This window comes from Dioszegia hungarica (assembly GCF_025882075.1).
Source record: "Dioszegia hungarica strain PDD-24b-2 chromosome Unknown MKK02contig_6, whole genome shotgun sequence".
Taxonomy (NCBI): domain Eukaryota; kingdom Fungi; phylum Basidiomycota; class Tremellomycetes; order Tremellales; family Bulleribasidiaceae; genus Dioszegia; species Dioszegia hungarica.
This window is the reverse complement of record NW_026515768.1, coordinates 1038879-1063708: the sequence shown is the minus strand read 5'-3', so window position 1 is coordinate 1063708 and position 24830 is coordinate 1038879. Positions and strand designations below refer to the sequence as shown.

The window sequence follows — 24830 nt, the reverse complement described above, 5'->3', positions numbered from 1 at the left end:
CACGACCCGTGACCGCGGAAGGGATATAAGGAGAGCTAGCGTCCTGGTGTGACCGCATTGCCATCCTCTTCCGCCCTCTCGATCTCATATACCGACTCCCGAAAGCTCGTACTTGTCACTCCCCCTCACACCTATCCACCTCCCCACACTCACCTACCCCTACTTCACTCTCTTCCCCCTCAACCTCTTTCACCATGGCAGGCGGCGCAGTAGTAGCTGGCGGCAGCGGCGGCAACCCCTTCAAACAGGGCTTCGTAGGGAAGGGATACAGTGAGTTGCTGCCGGGCGCGATCGGGGGCGAAAAGCTGACATCTCAGTGTGGGCGTTCATCCTCGTCACCTCCCTCTTCTTCCTATGGGGTTTCGCCTACGGTCTCCTCGATGTGTTGAACAAGCACTTCCAGAACGTTCTCGGTATCTCCAAGCTCCAGTCAACTGGTCTCCAGGTGAGTTTCCATTCCTCACATGTCTCACCTCAATCCACCCTTCCATCGCACTCTCCACTCTCCGCGTGTATCGCCCATCATCTGAGCCATAAGAGCTGGCGCTGAAAAATTGATTAGGTTGCGTACTTCGGCATAGGGTATTTCGCGTGAGTGCAGCATCCTTTTGGTCGATCGTCGCTGACAGACAGCTTTTCCCCCGTCGCCGGTGAGGTCCTTCGTCGCCGCGGCTACAAATTCACCATCATCATGGGTCTTGCGCTCTACTCTATCGGCGCCGTCCTCTTCTGGCCCGTCGCCAAGTTCTCGGTCGGCTCCACCAACCCCCAAGGCATCTTTGGCGGTTTCGTCGTCTGCACTGCTGTGGTCGCCTGCGGTCTCGCCACCCTCGAGGTCTCGGCCAACTCTTACGTCTCGGTCATGCCTCCCCACAACGTCGCCAACTTCCGTCTGCAATTCTCCCAGTCCTTCAACGGTGTCGCTTCCTTCACCGGTCCCCTCATCGCCTCCAAGTACTTCTTCTCGGCCGAGAACAAGGACGACCTCACCAACGTCCAATGGGTCTACCTCGCCGTCGCCCTCCTTGGTGTCTCCGTCGCTGTCGCCTTCTTCTTCACCAAGCTCCCCGAGGTCTCCGAGGAGGCTCTTGAGGCGGAGGCCGAGGCGCTCGCCGAGTCCTCCGGCCAGGACGCCCTTGCCCTTCAGCCCTTCCGCAAGCAGTACCGCGCCATCACTGGCTTCGTTGCTCAGTTCCTCTATGTCGGTGCCCAGGTGACCATTGGAACCTTCTTCCTCAACTACAGTGAGTACGCTTTGCACACGCATGGAGTATTCGCTGACATCACAGCAAGTGAATCCGCGGGGATCCTCGAGGAGAAGGGTTCGCAGCTCCTTTCTTACGCCCTCATCACCTTCACCGTCGCCCGCTTCGTCGGTACCGCCCTCTTGTCGGTCGTCTCTGCTCCTCTTCTCCTCCTCGCATACGCCCTCGCCTGCACCGGTATCAGTATACTCATCGGCGCACTTCCAGGCATGGCCGGTGTCGGTTGCCTGATCGCCGTCTTCTTTTTCATGTCGATCATGTACCCGGTCATTTTCGTCCTTTCCACCACCGGTCTTGGTCGTCACACTCGACGCGCATCAGGCTTGGTTGTGATGGGCGTTTCGGGTGGCGCGGTGTTGTAAGTCCTCTTAATAAACATCTCGTGGTGGTCCCCGAACCCGGGCTGGGAGTCCCTGAGCTTCCCCCACCCTCCATCCCCTCCCTCCAGCCGATTTTACGTCTAACTGTGTGATCTTTGAGCTGATTCCACAGTCCTCCGATCCAGGGCGCGATTGCAGACCACTTCTCAACTCGCTCTTCGTACTTCCTTGTCGTCCCAGCCTTCGCATATGTCGCCGGATGGGCCTTCTGGGTCTGGAACAAGGACGGACGCCGAATCCGTGCGAGCGGCGGTGAGGTTGAGCGCGAGGTTGAGGCTGCTGGCGGTGCCACTATTCCCCCTGCGGCTGTCGGTCTTGGTTACCAGGGACGGACTGAGAACTACGAGGGATCGATCAAGGACGACGTTCACCGTGTCGAGAAGGTGTAAGGCGGTCAGGGAGTCAGAAGGGATTTGAGCGGTGCTAGACTATTAGTAGACTTATATTGGTATGAATGATACGTATTCTACGTCACATCAGCGATATCCCGTAGTCATTCGCGGCCCATGACCCTCTCACGAGCAGAAAACGAACAGGGGAAGTGGTCAGTTGTCGAAGGCGCCGCGGTGAGCGGGGAATCTGAAACGTATTACGTCAGCTCCCTGGAGAAGGACACAAAGAAGCAGATGGATGCATGGGAGGAGGAGGTGAAGGATTGGGAGTGGGCGGCGTTATTACGGGGGCTATCACTGGGGTTCGTGAGGGCGAGAGCTAGATCTGTAACTTGGGAATAGATAGTTATAGTGTAGCTCATAGACCTTAGTTGATTAGCTCGGATTTCCAACAGTAGGATAAATGCAAATTTTGACTCAGCATTCCTCAACGCGTGGTACGCCTGCAGCTCTTCGCGACTCAAGCGTTCATGCTTGCATCATCCAGACAATGCACATCGCGCTTATACAGCAATGAGCATGTCTGACACTGGCTGCAGCAGATATGCCAAAGCGCAAGTCGATCTCGCCGCCTCTGCCGCTGCCGCTTCGTTTCACACTCCTCCCCTCTCTTCTGCCCAACAAGGCACTGGTTCCGCTATTATATTCGGAGGTAGTAAGTCATGCGATGGAGGTACAGAATGCTTTATATGGAGCTGACAATGTAGAACGGACTACCTGTATACCTCACCCTCTCACCTTCTCATGAAACCCATATAAGCCTTCTTACGCTTCTCCTCGCCCTCTTCCCTGCTCCGCCGCTCCACTTCATCAAGCTCTTCCCGCTCGGCAGCGTCTCACTCGATCTTGGCGGCAATGCGCCCTTTGCCGACATCTGGGTGCCTTTGCGCCTTGCCCGAGAGCGACTGGAAGAGCTAGGCGTCATGCATCTCTTTCGGAAGGAGGGAGTTGTCGGCGCGGGACTGCTCGGAGATGGGATCGAAAATATGATCAGCTGGGAAGAGGATGGATGTGTATGTCATAAGTATGTTATTCTCATCCTCGGTAGCGAGCTGTACGCTGACTACTCAGCTGGATCCCTTCGACCGCAACAATACCCGCCTCGACGTACTCTCTCGATACCCTTCTTGAAGTGCCATTCGGTCAGGTCGACCTTATACCTGGGGAACGATGTGTAGGTCTTGATGCGCACGCTCATCCTGACAGTGCAGATCACGACCTCGATGGACAGAGATCGCAGGGCGAAGCTGGCAGTAATAGGGGAGTTTGATGATCCGTCTGGGATACGAAAGGGGGACTGGAGTTCGGCGTGGGATGAGTGCTTGACGTGGACCATGAAGGCATGGGAGGAATATTTGGCGTATCCAGTGAGCTAGAGGATCGAATGGATCGCTAGAGATAGACCTGACCGTCAGTCTCAACCTCCTCCGCCTCCGCCCCGTCCAGGGAATGCTCAGTCCATAGCAGGAGTCGTCCATCGGCTCCTCCCACGCCTGAACGAGCTATCCGGCAGCTCCGCTCGTCTCGCACATCCCCTCGCACTCGCCGACATCTCACATATGCTCCACACCTCACACGAGAGAGACGCGACCATAACCGCACTTCTTCAACAAGCTCTTGAATGCCTCCTCCCACACTTACCGTTCGTCAAGGGCCGGCCTCGAGGTCCACATGCCGGACGCAAGGCGCTTGAGCGGAACGCCAGAATACAGCTCGGTATGGTCGAGCTTGTCGGTCAGCAGCTCGTCGACACCTTCATCCGGAGGGGCTCTGGCGCACTCAACGGCGAGTACGATGCTCATCGCGATCACCTCGAGGTCATGATTGATAAATCTACCACATCGGGCCTTCGGAATCGCGCTGAGCTGCTGTCCAGGCCCGAGCCAAGGGATGCGTCACGACGTACGCCAACATTCCATGCCTCAGTCGGCACTGAGCAGCACGACCCTCCTCTCTCGGCGACAATGCCAAAGGCGGATATCGTCGCGTCCTCCATCTCTACCAGATCAGGTTCGAGAGATGCTATCGATGGACGGTGGTTATATCTTTCCGCCGCGGGGTGTCTCGCCCTCTCACTCTTCCTCGGTCGTCTTCTGCTCTGACTGGGCGTCGATCCCGCACTTATACTGAGCGCACGCTCTATGGCGGGATTCGCACAATATAGCTCTGTAAGCTTGAGCTTTCTCCTCTCTGAGACAAGCTGACGACATAGCGCATCACGATCACCGAGAGTATACGAGGATAGGTTGAAGCATCAGTGGGACTCGCGCGATACAGCTCTGTAAGCCTGGACTCTACTGTCATTTGCTGTGGAGGGCTGACGTCGAAGTAGCGGACCATGAGCACCTGACTTGCACAAACATTGGTTCGAAGCATCAAGGTGACTTGCGCGATCCATCTGTCAGTCTCGGCTCCATTGTTGTCCTGGGCACACCCTGACAGGATAGCGCACCACGATCAGTGCACTTGCACCCAGCCAGGCAGGATTGGAGCGTCGAAACTACCCTGGTACCTTCCTCCTCCGTAAGCGAATAGGTTGGGGAGGGCCAGACCGCAGCGTGGATCCAGACGCTGTTGGGAATGCTGGTGTGGCTCTCGTATGCATGTTGGCTGTTTGACAAAGGAGGCATTCGTCTTGCTCGCCCGGACCTGAGCTGCAACATCCAGCGCCAGCGACTCAACCATGTCGCTCGACAGTCCAGCTTAGGCTGCTCAGCCGCGAGCGGACCCAAGCGAGGCTCGGCTCTGAGAATCTTTCCGCCGGAAGAGGAAGGTTTAGCAGCATTCCTTCCTTTGGCAGGTCCAAGATCCACAAGCCCGCCTACAGTTTCACCCGTTTGATCGTGCGCTCAACTGTGATTCTACGAGACAATAGCCCTCAAGCTCCCGATCCATCGCTTTGGACGTCGCTACATGACAACCATCAACATGTGTCAGCGCGTGCCAGATGTCACTTGACGACGCCACGGGATCTTAGCCAAAGGAGGGGTACCAGGAAGCTGAAGCTTATCGACCGGATCAGATCGATCTCCATCTCCGGGAGCGTGCCTTGACGACCATTCGCCCGTGTCATCATGGCGCCCATCCGGCGAAGGAGCCGATCAATTTGTGTGGTCACCATCACGTTCAGGGCGTAAGCGCACAATCAATCAACCCATGAGTCAATCAATCAACCTTCTTCGTGCTTCTATTTGGACGCTTCTCACTCCGCCCTCGACAAGCCAATTCATCTCGCCCCCACTCTTCACTACACTAGACTGGTCTCACCCGAACAAGTCTCACCACTATACTCGTCAATCTACCTCCGACGAATCGATGTGCGGCAAGTCTCAAAGGACCTTTAGCGTGAAACGGCTTCGCAAAACCAACACGTTAAAGGGGTACGGAGCGGCAATGGACTCCTCCGCTCTCGACAGAACGCCTCTCGTGTGACACACACGCTAAGGCCCCACTCGGTACACAATCTCAGCATGATACGATCCAAGCGTTGACAGGGTGTCCCTTGATGAAGGTTGATTGTCTGGGCGGGATGGGGCTAAGGTTGGAGTGGGGGAGGCGCTCTCTCGCTTTCCAGAGAGATATAAGGAGGCTTCAACCCCTCGAAAAGATGTCCCCACGCTCTGCGAGCCTTGTACAATCCAATCCCTCATCCACCTTAACGAGCTCAACATCCATCTACGACATCTAACGATCTCAAGATATTTACGACTAGCTACTGTAGGTACCCTTCCATCTGGTCCATGGGCACAGCTGACTTGTAGACATCGCCTAACGACTCTAATATATCATCATGGGCTACTCTGGACCTATCCGCACCAACCCGCCTACGGGCGAGGCTGCCATCTGGCTCTTTGTGAGTCTTTCGGCTCGTCATGCTCTAACACTCGCTGATCATCAGGGCTATGTTCCGTCTCTCGCTATGGGTATCGTCGGTGTCATCACCATGCTCCTTGTCGCTGGTCCTCACGCCTTCTACCTGTTCACCAAGCGCGGTGTCCGGTCGGTCCACCTGCTCTTTGCTTTTGCCGCTGTAAGTTGATCCCTGTCCCCCGTGGTCCAAGCTGACATCCAGGCTATCGAGGCTCTTGGCTTTGGTGCAAGGCTTTACTCGAACACTTGGGAGTTTGACGTGAGTGACTTTTTCGCCAAAAAAGGTTCAAAGCTGATGAGAAGGGAATGGGATTCTTGGTAGGCATGTCGCTCATCCAGCTCGCTACCGTCCTCCTTACCGCCGGCCTCTACAAGGTAGGTTCTACACGCTTGTGCTGTGCACAAGCTGACAGTACAGTCCGTCCAGCGTAACGCCAAGTACTTCCCTGTCCCGGTCGGTATGCAGCTCTCACCTATGCGTCCCAGGTCTATGCTCTCTCGTACGTCTCCCAACGCCAATGGTGTAGGACTCAGCTGACAGCCAGTCTTCATCATCCTGGACGTCATCTTTGTGCTCTTCCAGATTGGTGGCCAGTACCTCGCATCTTCCGCCCAGGCTGCCGAGTTTACCGGTACTGAGCCCATGTTCTCTGTCGGTGTGAGTTGCCTGCATCTTCTCTCCTCTCCCTGTTTGCGTATACTATCCGACCTCTACCTGATCTATTCCGCTCTCTCCTTCCTCCTTCCTGTATCCTGCTTTCGCCTCTCCCCCGTCCCCTTCCTCTCCCCTATCATCTTCATCTATGCTACCTCTTCCCTCTTGGCTGTTCCCTTGCTCTCCCCACCCTTTTCCTTAGCTCCTGTACCCCTGCTCTTCCTATCAGCTTTCCCTCTCTGCTGCGTATTTCCACACTCCCGCTCCGTTCCTCTCTTCTGCCTCGTACTATCTCCTGCCCTCTCTCTCCTTCTGCCCATGTCCACCTTCACACAGCTGACCCCCAGACCTCCACCCTCATCTTCCTCTCCGGCAACGTCCTTCAGGCCATCAGCATCATCGTCTTTGCCGCTTTCGTCCTCGTCATCAAGAAGCGGGTGAACCGCGTCCTGTCCAGTGCCGACCCGGCCACCGACTACCCCCTCTCGCAAGCCCTCCTCACCCAAATCCTCATCTCTGTCGGGCTCTTCCTCATTCGCCTCATCGTCCGGATCGCCCAGGGTGCTCAGGGTATCTACGGCTACGCTGCTACCCACGAGTGGGTCTTTGGTGTGTTCGAGTACCTCGTAAGCTTTCCATCCTGGTGACCCGACCTGTCGCTGATGTCCAGCCCATCTTCCTCATCCTCGTCCTCTGGGCCGTCAAGCCCCTCCACAGCTTCCTCTTCCCCCTCGGTCACCGGCACGGTGAGGGTGCGCACACCCGGATCCACCCCGGAGACTCTGTCGCGCCCAGCTCGTCGGGCAACATCGCCGACAAGGCTTGAGGGATGGGTAATCTAGGCTCATGTGTCGAAATGTCGGGGTAGATATGGCTCTTGTTTCTCTCTTTAATCGCTTTCTTGTGTATAGTTTGGGCGTTCTAGGCAATCTTACAAAGGTGATAGCATGCGTACGATATCAGTAAAGTGCAAGTCAGCAATACCTCAGAGTGCCTTGGTCCATTCTAGGTATTACCAGTTGCGGGGTGGTTCCGTTAGTTCAGGAATCTGGCTCACGCAAATCAGGCACGGCTGAGCCAAAGTTGGTATTCGCACCGAAGCTGACGCTCTTTGCGGTCATGCTTGCTGCCTTGAGCGCCACAGAACAGTCTCCGCCGATCAAGGCGATGCACAGCAGAGGCACGGCACTGCGCTGAGCGCTGAGTGCGTACGCGCCGATCTCGCCAGCGAGGGCAGCGAAGCAGGCTAGCACTAGAGCGTAGAACAGAAAAGTCTATTAGTGCCCATGTTACGAGAACGCAGCACTGGACTTTTGAGCGGGAGGTCTAGCAGCACTCTACTTCGTGCATACTATCCATCTACAACTGGACCAGATCTACACCACCATACGCACAGGACACTGGCTGACTGCATCGATCGTCCTCGATACGCGCCGAACAAGTCACTTCTTGACAGGGCTCGATCGCCAAGGGACCATTTGACCATACAGGTGAGACACCCCACCCGCGTAGGCTCGCGTGCATCGCAGCGAGGGTTGGGCTGCACTCCGGCCCTTTTGCCCCTTGTGTACCCTCCATGAATGGATATTGACTGTGCAGGTCCACTGGACAGTAAGCCTGGACCCTGCCACATCGCTGCGCGATCTCGGTCGGACGGCGCCATCTGAAACGCGCGGTCAGCTCGGACCTCGTCTCATCGTCAACTTTACAATTGCCAGACTCGACATTTACCGTCCATCTCTCTTGCGCCGACTCTTGTCATCCTAACGCGTAGGCGGGTCGGCTCGGGACAGGGCACATCCTCAGAGGCGACGCCACGCATGAGCAGACGCTGGTCATGACCACTCTTGGCCCCTCTCTGCCCATCTCGCCGCCCCTCAACGACCGCGAGGCATATCTCACCATGTCCTCAACGTCGACGCCAAATCACCTCGACGGGCGGGGCAGGATCATATCCTCCGCCGAGAGGATGGGGTATGATATATCGCCTCAACCGACCGTCTCGATCGGCTCGAGCGGATCGACCTATCTTCAACATCCATATCAGCCTCCACCCCCACATCACCATCCTAGCTATCCACAGCACACATCCTCCCCCTCGCACTACCCAGCGGGGGAGCCTTACCCCAGCCCAGTTTCGGCACAGTACTATTCGGCGGCCAAGTACGCGTCTCCCTCTCCTTCCCATCATTCGCCCTCGCCCTCGAAATTCTCTCAGCAGCAGAACCAGGTGCAACCTGCCTACAACGGAGAGTGGGGTCAGCAGGCGGGTCCATCCACCTACCGGAGGCCGAGTGGAAGTGAGAGGAGGAGGGAAGAGCGACCAGTAGAGCATGAGGATGGGCGGGTCGGCGTGGACGATCCTTGTAAGTCTTGACATCTGGAAACTTGCAAAAGCTAATTTGCTAGTTGGGGAAAGATCCTATACCGAGGTCAAGTGCCTCGGGGACGGCAGTTTCGGCACTGTATGGCTATGCGACTGGCATTCGCCGGTGCGGGCGCAGACGTACCTCTCAGCCATGCAGTGCGGAGCGGGTGCGAGGCCAGAGTGGTCGGGAAAGAAACTGGTTGCGCTGAAGAGGATGAAGCGGGTATGGGAGGGAGGATGGGGAGAGGCGAAGAATCTAGGGGAATTGGCTGTGAGTTTGGTCCCTGCCTACATCCTAGCCGGCTGACATGCAGTCCCTCCGCCTAATACCACCTCACGACAACATTATCCCCCTCTACGACGCCTTCATCTCGCCCAAATCTCGCGAGCTCTACTTTGTATTTGAGTGCATGGAGGGAAACCTCTATCAGCTCACCAAATCGCGTCGAGGTCGACCGCTCGCAGCCGGACTCGTCGCTTCCTGCTTTCACCAGATCTCTGCCGGACTCCACCATATCCACCTTCACGGCTACTTTCATCGCGATATGAAGCCAGAAAACCTCCTCGTCACCACTACCGGCTTGACCGACTATCTCACGGCGGCCACACTCAATACCATCAACGCGCGGGGTACGGAAGAGGTGGAGATGCGGTATGAAAAGGACGTCTCCGTGATTGTCAAGTTGGCGGACTTTGGTTTAGCTCGAGCCACCAATAGCAAACCTCCATACACCGAGTACGTCTCGACCAGGTGGTACCGCGCCCCAGAGGTGCTACTGCGGTCGAGAGAGTACGGCCCGCCGGTGGACATGTGGGCGCTGGGGACAATCCTGGCGGAGATGGTCAATCTCAAACCCCTCTTCCCCGGTGTCTCCGAAATCGACCAGGTCTTTCGGATTTGCGGGACGATGGGTGATCCGTCGTCCGAATACGGGCATGATGAGAGAGGACGGACCATCGGCGGCGGAAGCTGGAACACGGGAATCAAGCTCGCCAAGAATGTCGGCTTCTCGTTCCCCAAGCTCAAGCCCGTTCACTTTCGGGGCCTGTTCAGCGAGAACGTCCCGCAGTCCCTAATCGACTGCATCTCGGATCTCCTCCGGTACAACCCCCGCTATCGGCTCACCTCGGCCGAGTGCATCGAACATCCCTATTTTCACGAAACCCTTCCCCATCTCCGTCAAACACCGCCCATTCCCAGAGTACCCTTCTCAAAGGGTCAACCAGCTCCCGGCGCGCTACGGCAACCCGCTCCCAACCTCACAGCTCCTCCCCGGCAAATTCCCCCATCCCACTCCCATCAAGCGATGCCTCAACCCCCAACCCGCCCTGCTTTCGCGGACGGGGATATGCGTATCCTTCCTCCGCCAATCAGCACTCCGGACCACGGCTCTCGCTCGGGTTCGGGACGGCTATTCTTCCCCCCACACGGCGAAGCGGACGGCAGAGTCTTTGGCGCCTCTGCGCTGGTCAATCAGCTCCGGGAGCTGGACCTTCCTACGGAAGATCTAGCATCTTATGGCGATCGGCCGCCGCCTTTGGCGGGAGACAAGCGGTGGCAAGAATCGCATCCAGCGTACGCCACGCCCGACGGGTCTTCTGCGTCCGCCAGACAGCACACTCCCTCCATGTCCGGCCTCAACATTTCGGATCAGCCGCGTACCAGGCCCACTCGGCCATCTCGGGACGAGGTCGCGCAGTACGTCGAACGGCAGAACCAGTACGACACTGATCCTCGTCGTGCCGGATCGCAGGTACCTCCCCCCATCGTGCCCATCGAGTCAGCGCCGGTATACATGCCTCCTCCGCCCGCACCTGTCGGCGCCGTCAGCAAGAAGAAAAAGTGGGGTCTATCCAGCGTCTTTGGGTCCAGCGAGAAGCACCTTCCGCCCGTGGATGAGCATACCGGATACGCTGGGTCGTCGCTCAAGCGCACACAATCTGGGAATCAACCACGGCCGGTCGATCCAGCTACAATACTGGACCCCAAAAAGGCCAAGAAGGAGGCGGAGCGGCAAGCACGGGAAGTGGAAAAGCAGAAGCGCGAGGCGGCAGTGGAACGGCAAAAGGAGCGCGCGCGGGCGGTCATGCAGAAGCGAGAAGGCGCAGTCAAGCAAGGGCAAGACTTTGAGTTGAATGCGTCCTCATCGTTCGAGCCTAGCAAGTTGACAAATGTCAACAATCTTGGCGTCGGCTCGTCGGCCAACCTCGGTCAGACGGCATCGGGTTCCCGCGCGAGCCTCGCGTTGCCGCATCCGGCAGGGCAGAGCGCTGTCAGCGTACACTCTCACGAGTCGGGCGGGAGTCAGAGCGTGTCCATCGCGGCGTTGGCTCAGCGGGACAGAATGGAGATGGAGCGGGATCCTCTGTACGGAGCTCGGCACAAGGCGAGGAGAAGGGATGATGATCTTGATCATTCCAGATCGAGCTTGGATATCAACAGCTTGAAGAGTCGGAGCGCCTTGACCATTGGGACTATAGATAGCGAGTAAGTGGAGGGACGAGCATCACTGACGATAGTCCCGGCCCGCGCCGAAATTTCGATCCCATTCATGAAGGCCAGTCCCGCCGACACGCCTCGCACTCGCTCAACAAGCCTGGATCCCGATCCGCTTCCAAATCACGCTTGATGTCTATATCGAATCTGTCCCAAGACTCTCAGCTCGCCAACGACTTTAGGGTCCACGCCAATGTCGGCTCTTCCTCCTCGACGAGTCTTGGTCGCCACGGACAGAGCAGCATGTCACTGCACGGTCAAAGCGCGCTCAGCTTGCACGACCTCCCGCCTGTCCCGACGCAGTACCTCCATCATCACGGCTCTACCGAGATGTTTTCCCAGACACAAGGCTCTGCGCCCACCAGCCCATACGGTCATCCAACAGGCACGGCGGTGGCGATGGGTCAGGGAATAGGACGGGACTATGTGCAGCAGGGCTTGCCTCCTATCAACGACTGGGAGGGGCAGGGTTTGATCAATCCGATGTTTCGAGTTGTAAGTTGGCTTTTTGTATGGGTGGTCTGTGCTGATGCCCAGCCCCCTCAACAAGGCCAGCGGGCTGGCCAGACGAATACTCTACCCCCTTTTGCAGCCCTAGCCAGCGTGGCGGATAAGCAACGGCCTCCACCACATCCTTAAAGTGCTTGTGAGGCGGGTACTGTAGTGTCGTCAGGGATGAAAGCTGTCGTACGCTGTAACGCACATGCACATGGTAGACTTGCTGCACGACACAACGCAGGAGCTTTCTCGGCTAGCTCACATGTGAGGACGGAAGAGCATCACCCCTCGCGGAGTTCGCCGGATATCCGTTTTAAGGCACGCGCTTGGTGTTTTGGCCTGGCCAGTCCACACACGTTCCTTCCAACTTTTCTTAAAAGCTCCGTTGCACCTCTATCATCTATCGTGTACCCATCATACTATGCCGTCCCGCGCACACACTATCTGGAACATCCAGGCGACCCTGACTCTGCCCATCTTGTGGAGCTTCACGGCCCTGCTTCTGGCCATGATCATACCCCCGCCCTCCCTCAATACTCAATTACAACCGGTCTACCACCACTCACCGCGCGCCCATATCGATGCGACGGGTGCGGGCCGCACAGCGCTCATACTCACTGCTCATCCCGACGATGAAGCCATGTTCTTCTCGCCCACCATCATGGGGCTGAAGAACCATGGGTGGGAAGTGAGGGGGTTGTGTCTGTCCACGGGGAACGCGGAGGGCCTGGGCGCGGAGAGGGTAGAGGAGCTGAAGCGGAGCTATGGGGTTTTTGGATTGCAAGAGAGCCATGTCAAGTGGCTGAACGACTCGTTAGTCGATATGTTTCAACAACACTGCTCAGCTGATAATTAGGTCATTCCCTGATAATATGGGAGCGGTCTGGAGGAGCGAGGACGTCCAGCGTGCAGTCAGCGAATACCTCTCTGACCAGCCTGCTGACGTAGTGAGTTGTTTCTATCTAACATCTGTCCCCGGCTGACATCCAGATCGTCACCTTCGACAAGCACGGCATCTCTGCGCATCCCAACCACGCCTCGCTTTCGTCTTTCCGCCCCGCCCCCTCCTCCACACACCCCACAATGCTCTACCACCTCAACACCCCGTCCATCCTCAAAAAGTACTCTGGTCCACTCAACCCGGTCTTCCGTCGGGGCTACTATCAGCTCGCCAAGGGCATGTCGGAATGGGCAGACTTGTTCGACGTTAAGCTTCCAGTCAAGGCGGACTTTTCCGTCACCTCGAGCGGGACCGACTGGATAAGGAGCGTCCGGGCGATGAGGGAGCACAAGTCGCAAATGACTTGGTATCGGTATGGGTGGCTGGCGTCAAGTGGGTTGATGTGGGCAAATGACCTGACATTGGTGGTGTAAGAGTATCGGGTGGAGATGAGACTGGCCACCCGGGCGGGCAGTGGTCGCGACTGCCATGCAAGCTATACTGGCGGCGACCACGAAGGGGAAGCGCAGCAGGGCAGGGGAAGCCTCACCCAAGGCGACGTTCTGCTCGCCGCAGGTCCTAGTGCTCTCTGTCGATCTGGAAGTAGGCGATCTTATGCGATGCAGCTTATCGATACCTGCATCAAAGATGCCACCTCACTTGCTATCTAATCTACACCTCGGGACAGATCGCATCGGTTATATCGGGACAGGAGTGGTGGAAGATAGAACCGGCGGGACCGGACCGATATACCAACGCTGTGCGACGCGCTAGGGCGGTAAGCTTACAGCAGTTACAGACCGATCTTTCAAGCCTGGCCCCGCAGATCTCCGCTTGAAATAACAGATCTGAGCTAAAAAGAGGAGTTGCCGGCAGCTCGCGGACTATTTTGAGCATTCCTTAGGTCACGGGATTTGGATCTCAGCTTTCATGATTTGTCCATCCATCTCATGACCGTCCTTAGCCTTGCCCTAGTGGCGCTGGCAGTGGTGGGATCATTCCGAACCCGCAGCTGTATCCGCCGGGCTCATCCTCCGGCAGGCACAATGGGGTCCCACCCCTGATTCTGACTGAACCCGCTCGCGCTGATCCATACTAACGCGAGAGGTATAAAACCCGGACTCTTTTCCCCCGACGATTTCCATCCCGCTCATCCCCCTCACACTTGCCAACCCGCACTCACTGTCAAGATGTCCAAGCGCGTCGCAATGAGCGAGAAGCCCGACATGGTTCACGAGAACCACATGGACGGCGAATCCCTCCAGCCCACTGGCACCAGGATGACCGACGGCGACAAGGGCAGCAGTCGATACGCCGACAGCGAGTCTGGTTTTGCCCACAAGAGCGAGCTAGCCAAGGCGGAGCGCAAGCTCATCATGAAGCTGGGTAAGTAACTCACCACCCGGGAGGAAAGCAAAACTGACTTTAAGATCTCGGCATCCTCCCCTTTGCTGTCCTCCTCTATCTCTCGGCCTACCTTGACCGAGGAAACTTGGCCAATGCCCGTCTCCAAGGTCTTCAGGAGCAGACTCTGAACAACAGCGATACTAATTACTCGATCGCCCTCGTCTGCTTCTGTACGTCCACCATAGATTGAGCAAGGCTACCGCTGACGTCTAGTCATCACCTACATCGTCTTCTCCATCCCTGGTACCCTTCTCGCCAAGCAGTACAACCCTAGCACCACTATCGCCATCGGATGTCTCATCTGGAGTGTCGCCGCGACTTGCCAGGCGGCCGCCATGAACCCCGCCGGTGTGTTTGTCTGCCGTCTCTTTGTCGGTATCGGCGAGGCCATGTTCGTAAGTTACATTTTTTTTTGGACATAACTTTTCTAACTCGCTAGGGTCAAGCGATGGCCTTCCACCTGTCGCTCTGGTACACCAAGCGCGATCTCGCCAAACGTGTCGGTCTCTTCATCTCGGCCGGTGCCCTCGCCGGCGCATTCGGCGGTCTCATCTCCTTCGGTGTTTCATCCATCCAGCGTTCCTCCATCGCCCAATGGCGTATCCTCTTCCTCATCGAGGGGTGCCCATCGGTACTGCTCGGTATCGTCGCCTTCTTCTTCATGCCCGGCCGTCCCGAGACCTCGCGTTACCTCACCGAGGACCAGCGCACATTGTGTCTCACCCGTCTCAACCGTTCCGCCGGCGTTTCTTCCGAGCTCGGTATCGACTGGAAGGGTGTCAAGCGGTGTGCTACGGTAGGTCAATTCTCTTCTGTCATAGGGACAGGTTGACAGCGTCAGGACTGGAAGTCATACGTCATTGCCATCATGTGAGTTCCACTTGATTTTTTCAGATTTCTTTTAGCTGACAGAAAGGTACTCGTGCATGAACTTGACCCTGGCAAGTGTGGGGGGCTTCCTGCCGACGATTATTAAAGGTTTCGGCTACTCGAATGCTCAGGTACGTCCCCTGTACATCCCCAGAGCATCCCAGAGGGTCCCAGAGAGTCCCAGAGGAGTTGCCAAAACTCCCAAAAAAATCCGCATTCAAAAAAACCCATGACTGACTTTCAGGCCCAACTTTTCACCGTGCCCCCGTATGCCGTCGCCCTCGTATTCATGCTGCTCCTCACCTCGTTCTCCGACTACAAGCAAAGCCGCGGTATCCCCATCATGTCGGTCTTCTTGATCGGTATTGTCGGCTGGGCGATTCTCCTCTCCGTTCCGGTAAGTTTCTCGGGTGCCTTGGGTCCAACTTCCTTTGCACTCAGCAATCGGATACCAGTGACTCGCCTTCGCCGGGTCTGGCCGGGTTGGGGACAGAGAGATTGGACCGAGAATGGCGCTGACTTTTAGGCTGCCAACATCTCCCAGTCCCAGTACTCTGCCCGATACTTTGCCTGCTGCTGCATCGTCACTGCCGGCTACACCAACATCCCGCTTATTATTTCCTGGCAAGCCGGTAATAACCCGAACGAATCGCAGCGTGCGACGGCTCTTGGTTACCTGTAGGTCTTTCCACGCTGGATTGTGGTCGTGGCTGACCTCCAGCAACTCCATTGGACAGTCCCTCTCGCTCGCCGCCAGTTTCCTCTTCCCCTCGGTTGAGGGACCCTCGTACACCAAGGGCTCAATCGTCAACATTGCGTTCCAGGCGTTTGGTCTCCTCATCGCTCTCAGCATGACCCTCTACTACCGCTTCGAGAACAAGCGCAGGGATGAGGCCGAGGGCGGCAGGCCGCCAGCGGGTACGCACTTGGACACTCACGAGTTCTACGACAAGGCTCAGGGTGAGTTGCCTTTCGTATTGCAGTGATCAATGCTGACAGTCAGGCTTCCGCTATGTCATTTAGATTGGGTCGCCAAGTGAAAAGTGGAGCTTGTCTGTGTTTTGTTGGCTCGCAGGAACTATGGGACTTTGGGAATCGTCAATGCTGAGCTTGTATAATCTAGCATGCATGGAGCAAGGTATTATGTCGTCTGAGTGCCGAGTCCTCATGGCTAGCGGACCTTGGTATCCTCGTTTCTACATCAGAGGCCAGCTGGTGCGGGGTTGTCTTTGTTAAAATGCGGTATAGAAGCATCTGAAGAGTATGGCTACTATGAAACCAACATGAAACCAGCTGCAAAGGTGAAACAAACGGAAGCTAAAATGTAGAGCGAGATCTACCCACTCCATTAACAGTCTTGACCGGAGGGCCTCCCTCACCAGCAACACTGACAAGCGCATCGCTAGGCTTATGGAAGGGCGACAGCAACCGCTTCTAGCAGCTGCGCAGCCACACCAGATAATGGAGCGGTATCAGAAGATGTGACAGGTCGGTCTCTCTGCCTGCCCCGTCGTCCAGCAACACTGAAGCGCATCGCTAGGCTTTCTCGATGGTTCACAGCGTTGAGGTGCTTGACCGAGCTCGTAGCTCATTTTTCTGCCACCTTCACAGCCACACCAGAGAATGGAGCGGTAATGGAACACATGACAGGTTGGCCTCTCTGCCTGCCACATCGTCCAGCAACACTGAAACGTGCATCGCTAGGCGTTCTGGATGGGTCACAGCATCGAGGTGCTTAGCCGAGCTCGTAGGCCGGTTCTCTAGCACCTCCGCAGCGGTATTTTCAACGTTCAGGGAATGGAGTGGTCTTAGACCACACAATAAGTCCCAACGGAGCAGGAGCAGAGAGGCTGCCTACCCCGGCGCAAGGGATAAGCGTAGTACCTATACAAGCAGAGAGATACCCCACGCCCAGTTGCTCGCTGCTTCGAGTCCAGCCCTTCGACTGCTTGCAAAGTTATAGATGCATATTGTGGAGTATCCATTGACTTCTACCTATTATTAACTATCTACTGTGGACCACCGGGCCAGCCGCATGGTACCACACATCCCAAAGTCCACGTCCAATGTCCTTTTTCGAGATCCTCCCCTCCCCCTCCTGATCACTACCTCATGGAGTAAAAGGCAAGCTCGGCAGAGCCCCTTGACCCTCCACCCAGCTCCAGGTGATGTTGCCGGTATAGCTGTCCATCCCCAACAGCCCGACGTCCAGGGTCGCAAAGGACTCGAATAGCCCCTTGGACATGTCGAGTGAGCGGACGGCGCAGCCGGGGCAGCGGTCGGCTACGCGCGCGATGGTGGACTTGCCGCCCCCTACCATGTCAGCAAAAAGCTCTTGCACAGAGAGGGACAGACTTACAGGTGATTTTGAGGTGCTTGCCGCACATGGGGTGGTTGTTGGGGTTCCGGCCGTCGTATCTGCCAGTCAGCTGGGATGCTGTGTCAAAAGGGATGGACCTACCCCGGCCAGTTGTCCATCAATTCGGCAGCTATAGCGACGATGGGTTGATCCGGAGTGTCCCACTTGCCGCAAGCGCCCAGGCCCTACTTTATCAGCTCGACGTCTTGGTTGAGCGCAGGAGGACATACCACATCGTACCACGTTCCCCATCCAGAGAAAGGTCCGTCCGTCCCGCTTGGGTCGTTGGTGATGCGCTTTGGTGGAGAGGGAGAGGGTGACGGGGAGGGAGAGGGCGAGGGGGAAGGGGAAGGCGATGGAGATGGGGATGGTGAGGGTGTGGGAGATGGGGAGGGCGATGGCGACGAAGAGGAGCTGGCAGCGATCGAGGTGCTGGAGCTGGGGCTTGGCACGGCAGAGCTCGATGATGCCATGGAAGAGCTGATAGCAGAGCTCTCAGATGGAGCAACGGAAGTCTCCGAAGGCAGACTGGACGTCTTGCTTCGGCTCGGAGCATCCACCGTAGCGTATTTCGTGGTGGGCCTGGCGGTGGATGTGGGAGTGATGGTGGCCGAGACCGACGAGGTCGTGATGGGCCGACAGGTCGTTGCTGCTCGCTTGACCACCCTGACCTTGCTCTTCCGCCCTTGTCCCACTCCCCTCAGCTGCAAATTACTCGCTCCCCGCTTGTAGTGCTTCCCTCCCTCCACGAACCGTTGCGCCGGGCTCGTACCCAGGTTCTCGGCGGTGCGGTATGCCGTGAGCAGCTCGGGGCTGAATGATGCACGACCATGATAGAGGTGAGCCTGCGGAATGACGTCGAGATTGGGCGGGGGAAAGGGATTATACGCCACAGGCGACGGTGCCGCTAGGAAGAGAGGGAGGAAGGGGAGTAGGACGAGCGGATTAAAAAGCATGTTGCTAAAGTGATGCCCGTCAAGGGTGTATGGCCGCGCTGCGGTGAAGGAGTGTAAGTGGTCGGGTATGACTGTCGAAGCCGAAGTCAACCGAGAACCAGGAAGCGAGCCAGCTCGAAAAGGACCAAAAAATGACACGGTAAGAATGAGGTGAAGTCGACATCACCATCCCTGCCATGCACCCATCGCACTCTTCGTCACGCGCTGCGCGCCTTCTCCGAAGCTGCTGGTGTTCGGAAGGAGCAAGAGGTGCCCGGCGACGGAATGCTGGGCCGAAACAAGTGATATACCTCGTCGATCCGCCCATCCGTTGCCTCTTGCGGCGAAAACAGTTCGAAATAAATCCGGCGCGTCAGAGCTGTCACCACGTCATCGTATCAAGCTTATCAAATACAGCTACATATAGGCGTGTGGATTACTCTGCGCCTATTTCGACCCTTCTGGAAGTAGCTGGAAGCTCTGAAAAGTTCGAAGGACCTCCACGCCGTTGCTGAATTCCTTGCTTTGTATCATCTCTACCTACCTACACACACATCCAAAACATCTATCAAAATGGCTGTAAGTACAGCTCTACACCTCAAGCGATACAGCTGACAAGCAGAGCGTCGTCGGTATCGATCTCGGGAACTTGAACTCCAAAATCGGTGTCGCCCGTCACCGTGGTATTGACATTATCGTCAATGAGGTGTCAAACCGAGCCACCCCGTAAGCTCTACTCCGCTTCATAGCTAATCTCAGCTCGCTCGTATCCTTCACCCCTCGCCAACGATTCATTGGTGAATCCGCCAAGACCGCCGAAACCTCCAACTTCAAAAACACCGTCGGGTCGTTGAAGCGATTGATTGGGCGGACACTGCAGGACCCCGAGGTTGAGGAGTATGAGAAGAAGTTTATCAATGCTCAGCTCGTGGACGTGAACGGGACAATTGGTGTCAAGGTGAGCTCCCATCCCGGCAAAGCTAATTACAGGTCAACTACCTTGGCGAGCCCAACACCTTCACCTTTACACAGCTCGTCGCTTCCTACCTCGGCCGCCTGAGAGACATTGCCGCTGCAGAGCTCAAGCAGGCCGTCTCGGACGTCGTCATCGCCGTCCCCGGATGGTACACCGACATTCAGCGCCGCGCCCTCATTGACGCCGCCAACATTGCCGGCCTCAACCCCCTTCGTCTCATCAACGACACCACCGCCGTCGCCCTCGGCTACGGTATCACCAAGGCGGATCTCCCCGAGTCGGCGGACGCTCAACGTCACGTCTGCTTTATCGACGTCGGTCACTCCAACTACTCGGTCTCGGTCGTCGGCTTCTCCAAGGGCCAGCTGAATGTCAAGTCGACCGCTTACGACCGCCACTTTGGTGGTCGTGACTTTGACTATGCGCTGGTCCAGCACTTTGCCAAGGAGTTTGACAAAAAGTACAAGATCGACGTCATGAACTCGCCCAAGGCCGTCTTCCGGTTGACGACTGGGTGCGAGCGGATGAAGAAGGTCCTGTCGGCGAACGGGGAGGCGCCCATCAATGTCGAGAGTTTGATGAACGATGTGGACGCGGTGGGGTCATTGAAGAGGGAGGAGTTTGAGCAGTTGACCGAGTTCCTGCTCGCTCGCGTCCAGGACCCCATCAAGGAGGCGCTGGCCAAGGCGGGGTTGACGGTGGACCAGATCGATGCGGTCGAGCTTGTCGGCGGATCTACCCGTATTCCCGCCATCAAGGAGCGGATCCAGTCGTTCTTCAACGGCAAGACCCTCGGCTTTACCCTCAACCAGGACGAGGCTATTGCGCGCGGTGCCACCTTTGCCTGCGCCTCGCTTTCGCCCGTTTTCCGCGTGCGCGAGTTTGCCGTTCACGACATTGCCACCTACCCCATCAAGGTCACTTGGGAGAAGGAGGCCGGCAATCCGGACGAGGACACGGAGCTCACCGTCTTCCCTACCGGCAATCCCATCCCATCCACCAAGATCCTCACCTTCTACCGCCAGGGTCCGTTCGAGCTCGAGGCAAGCTACGCCGAGCCCGAGAACCTCCCCAAGGGCACCAACCCCTGGATTGGCAAATTCACCGTCAAAAACGTCGAAAAGCCGGCATCAGGCGAGCTCGCGGTTGTCAAGGTCAAGACGCGGTTGAACCTGCACGGTGTCCTCAACTTTGAAGGCGCGTACATGGTCGAGGAGGTCGAGAAGGAGGAGACGGTGACGACCGGGGAGGGCGAGGACAAGAAGGAGGAGAAGAAGCTGGTCAAGAAGATTCAGCGCAAGGGGGATTGCCCGGTCGTTGCGCAGTACGCCGCGGTCGACAAGAAGCTGGTGGATGACATGACGGAGAAGGAGGGCAAGATGGCCGCGGATGACAAGCTGGTTATGGAGACCGAGGTGAGTACACCTGGTGGAGGTTGAGCTGCGCTAATGGTCAGGACCGCAAAAACGCGCTTGAAGAGTACGTCTACGACAACCGGTCCAAGCTTGACGGCCGGTACGCCATCTACGTCCAGGAGAAGGAGAAGAGCGATCTCCTTGCTGGTCTGCAAGAGGCCGAGGACTGGCTCTACTCGGAGGAGGGCGAGGACGCGACCAAGTCGCAATACGTTGAGCGTCTCGACAAGCTCAAGGTCATGGGCGACCCGATCCAGCTTCGGTGGAAGGAGAGTGAGGACCGGCCCAAGGCTGCGTCTGAGCTTCGTGAGGTCCTCAACACATACCTCACTGCCGCGCAGTCTGGGGATGAAAAGTACAGCCATCTCCCGGAAGAGGACATCAACAAAGTGGTAAGTGGTTTTAAGAATATGAAGGGTCACGCTAATTTCTAGATTGAAAAGTGTGCCACCACTCAGCAATGGCTCGACGATGGTCTCTACCGCCAAGGCGAGAAGGCCAAGAACGTCAAGCCCGTCATCATCTCTTCCGAAATCCTCAAGCGCAAGGAGGACGTCCAGTACACCTGCGCCGCCATCATCAACCGCCCCAAGCCCCGGGCCAAGACGACCGAGGCGCCCAAGGAGGAGAAGAAGGAGGCTCCCAAGCAGGAGGAGGAGATGGATGTTGAGGCGGAGGATGGAGGACCCAAGATTGAGGAGATGGACGTTGATTAAGTGTCGATTTAGATGATGGTAGAATAGAATGCACGGCTGCAAGCTACGAGAAGGCTGAGAAGTACATAGTTGTGAGATGATGATGTGGCGCCACTGGGGTAATTCCCGGTGAACGCCGCCGGTATGGTTGATAGCGCGTCAATGCGCGCAAGCAACTTCCTTTGTGATACATACCTCAAGCTCTAGCCAGTGCTCCATAGATCAACAATCACGAGCACACAGCAGCTAGGCTAGATACGCAACTGTAGCACCCTAGGCCTCAGAGCTAAATACCACCCCCTTCCGCCAACAACTCAGCCGCAATGTCCGACTCTTCCCTCTACCCGATCCACCTCCTCATGGATGAGCTCAAGTCCGAGGATGTCGTCCTTCGTCTCTCCTCTATCAGGCGGTTATCCACTATCGCACTCGCCCTCGGACCTCAGCGGACGCGGGACGAGTTGATCCCTTTCCTCCAGGACCAGCTGGATGACGAGGATGAAGTGCTCTTGGTTCTCGCCGAGGAGTTGGGCGGGTTTGCAGAGTATGTCGGCGGCAAGGAGCACGCGTGGTGCATCCTGGGCCCACTGGAGAACCTGGCGGCTGTGGAAGAGACTCTGGTCAGGGACAAGGTAAGCTTTAGTCCATCACGAGCTGATTCCAGGCCGCGGAGAGCATCTCCAAAATCACCGTCCTCCTCTCTGCTCCGGTCCTCGACCAGCACTTCCTCCCCCTCCTCCGCCGTCTCTGCCAGGGTGACTGGTTCACTTCCCGTACATCCGCCTGTGCTTTGTTCGCCGCACCCTACCCCACCGCCGCGCCCGAGACGCAGACCGAGATGCGCCGCATGTTTGCGACGTTGGTTTCGGACGATACGCCCATGGTTCGACGCGCTGCTGCCAAGGCCCTCGGAGTGAGTTCAGTGTCGACAAAGCTGATATAGCCCTTTGCGAAAGCCGCTGCCAAGGTCAATGGCCAACACAACATTCTCATCTCTGAGATCATCCCCCTCTACCGCAAACTCGCGGCCGACGACCAAGACTCGGTCCGCCTCCTCACCATTCCCGACCTCATCGCGCTCGCACAGAATCTCTCCGCTGCCGAGACAAAAGACCACCTCCTCGAGCCGCTCCGGGTCAGCGTTTCCGATAAGAGCTGGCGCGTACGGTACATGGTTGCCAACGAATTTGTGGCGCTGGCCGAGGCGGTTGGAGATGGAATTGTGAGGGAGGAGTTGGTTGGCGCGTTTGCCGGCCTGTTGAAGGATAATGAGGCCGAGGTCAGGACCGCTGGTGCTGGACAGATCCCAGGTGAGCACTTTTGTGGTATTGGCTGACTTTAGGCTTTGCCAAGCTGGTCGACCGGGAAGTCATCCTCGCTCGCTTCCTCCCCTGCATCACCGATCTGTCTACCGACTCGAGCCAGCACGTCCGCGCTGCGCTCGCTACCCAGATTTCCGGGCTCGCCCCGCTTCTCGGTACCGATGCGACCGTCCAGCACCTCCTCCCCATGTTTCTCGCCCTGCTCAAGGATGACTTCTCCGAGGTCCGCTTGAACCTCATCAGCAAGCTCGAGCAGGTCAACAATGGTGAGTGAAGTATATGACGGAGCTGATGTAGTTATCGGCATTGATCGCTTGTCGCAAGCGCTTCTTCCCGCCATCATGGAGCTCGCCGAGGACAAGCAATGGCGGGTCCGTCAAGCCATCATCGAGTACATTCCCCTCCTCGCCACTCAGCTCGGCGTGCAATTCTTTGACGACAAGCTCGGCACGCTCTGCATGTCGTGGTTGGGCGATACCGTCTTTAGCATCCGCGAGGCGGCCACCATCAACCTCAAGCGCCTGACGGATGTCTTTGGCGTGGACTGGGCAAGGACGACCATCATCCCCAAGGTCCTGGCCATGGGCGAGCACCCAAACTATCTCTTCCGAATGACCACCATCTTTGCCATTACCGTAGGTTTCGACTTGAGCTGTGCTGACCATAGACCATGGCGACCAGCCTCAATGTCCAAATCATCCGGGATACCGTTCTCGATGCGGCGCTCCAGCTCGCCTCGGACCCTATCCCAAATATCCGCTTCAACGTCGCCAAGTGTCTCGAGACGCTTGCGGGGGTGCTTGCGGGTAGTCCGGAGGGGCAGGAGATTGTCGGCAGGAAGGTCGTACCGGCGCTCAAGAAGCTCCAGGAGGATACGGATGCGGATGTCCGGTAAGTCAACGCTGTGTATCGGTAGAGTGTAGCTGATCTGTAGATACTTTGCAACAAAGGCGTTTGAGCGGACGACGGGGGATGACTTTCAGAGGGGTGAACCAATGGGTGAGTCTCTTCCTGAGATTGGCTAGGTCAAGCTGATTTTCAGTATTGTCGTGATTGATATGGTCTGATGTAACGAGAATCAACAAGAGGCAATAGATATATCTCTACCAGCTTCGTATATACCGACTGTGCAGCTGGGCATGCACAAATGAACCGATCGATCTCACTTGACTGATGTATGCTGAACTGGGCAGGACACGTTGGATGGAGCGTTGACCAGGCTGAGAAGTTGGCCAGGCGAGGAGCCGCGCTAGGGTAGGCAGCATATACTGGTGGGACTATGCGCGGACGCAGGCTACCTAGATGGCCAAGCCGTTGCTAGATGTGGTCGGGGTATTGGCTTCCCCTCGCCCACAGCACTCCCTCTGCCCTTCTCTGGCTTCCCCTGCTCCCTTTGCTCTCTTGCTCTCCCTCCGTGCCTACTATGCCTCCTCTGCCTGAGCCCTAATCCCTAGCAAGCGGCCTCACGTATGGCTGGGCCAGTCAAAACCCCTTCTTGGTTCGAGGAACCTTACTGGTGGACAAAAAGGTCCCACATGTTTGAATAACTTGTGAGGAGATTCCTTTCTCTTCTCTCTGGAGTCTTGTGACCTGCGGGTCGGACAGACTGACCTGCAGTGCGAATGTACTCTTCTCACGATAGCGCTTCCCGAACGTATATCAGCTTGAAGCAGGCTGGCAGCGACTTGCTACGAGTTAATGTCTCTGCGACTGCTGCGCAGGTCTTGCCCATAGCTGACGCACTGCTCACTCTTGTGCTCGTATACTAGAGGAACAGCATGCTGATAAGTGACTACGGGCGGCACTGCAGGCTGACTCGACTTCGGTGCCTGCAGTCCCCACAGCTCGGTCGCAGCCAAATTCGCCTGACGCTTGCTTCCAGCTGACCCACTCGTCCTTAGATCTGCCTGGGTTTTGTCGTGACTGTTGCTCTTCAGCAGCCAGTCCGGCCCCTGAAGCAGGAGCGGAGCTGGCAGATCATCCGAC

The 24830-nt window shown here is 56.9% G+C and overlaps 9 protein-coding genes across 9 annotated transcripts; 8 read left to right on the top strand and 1 right to left on the bottom strand.

The window, feature by feature from the left end:
- Positions 1 to 194: 194 nt before the first annotated feature.
- MKK02DRAFT_42572 (major facilitator superfamily transporter) lies at positions 195 to 2034 on the top strand (the record flags this gene model as incomplete). Its single annotated transcript, XM_053092056.1, has 6 exons — positions 195 to 270; positions 318 to 445; positions 563 to 591; positions 634 to 1244; positions 1290 to 1623; positions 1758 to 2034. 6 exons carry the CDS (start codon positions 195 to 197, stop codon positions 2032 to 2034), a joined length of 1455 nt encoding a protein of 484 aa, XP_052947961.1.
- Positions 2035 to 2581: 547 nt separating this feature from the next.
- On the top strand, positions 2582 to 4322 carry MKK02DRAFT_42571 (uncharacterized protein; the record flags this gene model as incomplete). Its single annotated transcript, XM_053092055.1, has 6 exons — positions 2582 to 2692; positions 2745 to 3061; positions 3109 to 3211; positions 3249 to 3404; positions 3453 to 4072; positions 4250 to 4322. 6 exons carry the CDS (start codon positions 2582 to 2584, stop codon positions 4320 to 4322), a joined length of 1380 nt encoding a protein of 459 aa, XP_052947960.1.
- A 1505-nt stretch (positions 4323 to 5827) lies between these two features.
- Positions 5828 to 7388, top strand: MKK02DRAFT_42570 (RTA1 like protein-domain-containing protein; the record flags this gene model as incomplete). Its single annotated transcript, XM_053092054.1, has 8 exons — positions 5828 to 5890; positions 5936 to 6067; positions 6110 to 6166; positions 6211 to 6282; positions 6326 to 6407; positions 6453 to 6565; positions 6910 to 7188; positions 7233 to 7388. The coding sequence occupies 8 exons, from the start codon at positions 5828 to 5830 to the stop codon at positions 7386 to 7388; spliced, it is 954 nt and encodes a 317-aa protein (XP_052947959.1).
- A 1143-nt stretch (positions 7389 to 8531) lies between these two features.
- On the top strand, positions 8532 to 12066 carry MKK02DRAFT_23344 (putative cdk-related kinase; the record flags this gene model as incomplete). The annotated part of the gene is made up of 5 exons (XM_053086717.1): positions 8532 to 8928; positions 8972 to 9201; positions 9245 to 11418; positions 11451 to 11919; positions 11983 to 12066. The coding sequence occupies 5 exons, from the start codon at positions 8532 to 8534 to the stop codon at positions 12064 to 12066; spliced, it is 3354 nt and encodes a 1117-aa protein (XP_052947958.1).
- Positions 12067 to 12346: 280 nt separating this feature from the next.
- On the top strand, positions 12347 to 13299 carry MKK02DRAFT_42568 (putative N-acetylglucosaminylphosphatidylinositol deacetylase; the record flags this gene model as incomplete). The annotated part of the gene is made up of 3 exons (XM_053092053.1): positions 12347 to 12738; positions 12782 to 12872; positions 12916 to 13299. The coding sequence occupies 3 exons, from the start codon at positions 12347 to 12349 to the stop codon at positions 13297 to 13299; spliced, it is 867 nt and encodes a 288-aa protein (XP_052947957.1).
- Positions 13300 to 14055: 756 nt separating this feature from the next.
- Positions 14056 to 16165, top strand: MKK02DRAFT_42567 (major facilitator superfamily domain-containing protein; the record flags this gene model as incomplete). The annotated part of the gene is made up of 10 exons (XM_053092052.1): positions 14056 to 14251; positions 14296 to 14442; positions 14486 to 14667; positions 14712 to 15068; positions 15114 to 15142; positions 15189 to 15273; positions 15387 to 15539; positions 15669 to 15820; positions 15864 to 16102; positions 16146 to 16165. The coding sequence occupies 10 exons, from the start codon at positions 14056 to 14058 to the stop codon at positions 16163 to 16165; spliced, it is 1560 nt and encodes a 519-aa protein (XP_052947956.1).
- Positions 16166 to 17252: 1087 nt separating this feature from the next.
- Positions 17253 to 18457, bottom strand: MKK02DRAFT_31666 (uncharacterized protein; the record flags this gene model as incomplete). The annotated part of the gene is made up of 4 exons (XM_053088357.1): positions 17253 to 17455; positions 17502 to 17560; positions 17604 to 17686; positions 17732 to 18457. 4 exons carry the CDS (start codon positions 18455 to 18457, stop codon positions 17253 to 17255), a joined length of 1071 nt encoding a protein of 356 aa, XP_052947955.1.
- A 552-nt stretch (positions 18458 to 19009) lies between these two features.
- Positions 19010 to 21543, top strand: MKK02DRAFT_31665 (putative heat shock protein; the record flags this gene model as incomplete). The annotated part of the gene is made up of 6 exons (XM_053088356.1): positions 19010 to 19015; positions 19059 to 19162; positions 19196 to 19394; positions 19427 to 20827; positions 20869 to 21219; positions 21262 to 21543. The coding sequence occupies 6 exons, from the start codon at positions 19010 to 19012 to the stop codon at positions 21541 to 21543; spliced, it is 2343 nt and encodes a 780-aa protein (XP_052947954.1).
- A 302-nt stretch (positions 21544 to 21845) lies between these two features.
- Positions 21846 to 23897, top strand: MKK02DRAFT_42564 (armadillo-type protein; the record flags this gene model as incomplete). The annotated part of the gene is made up of 8 exons (XM_053092051.1): positions 21846 to 22154; positions 22187 to 22435; positions 22466 to 22832; positions 22865 to 23110; positions 23142 to 23479; positions 23512 to 23735; positions 23779 to 23843; positions 23887 to 23897. 8 exons carry the CDS (start codon positions 21846 to 21848, stop codon positions 23895 to 23897), a joined length of 1809 nt encoding a protein of 602 aa, XP_052947953.1.
- Positions 23898 to 24830: the final 933 nt, after the last annotated feature.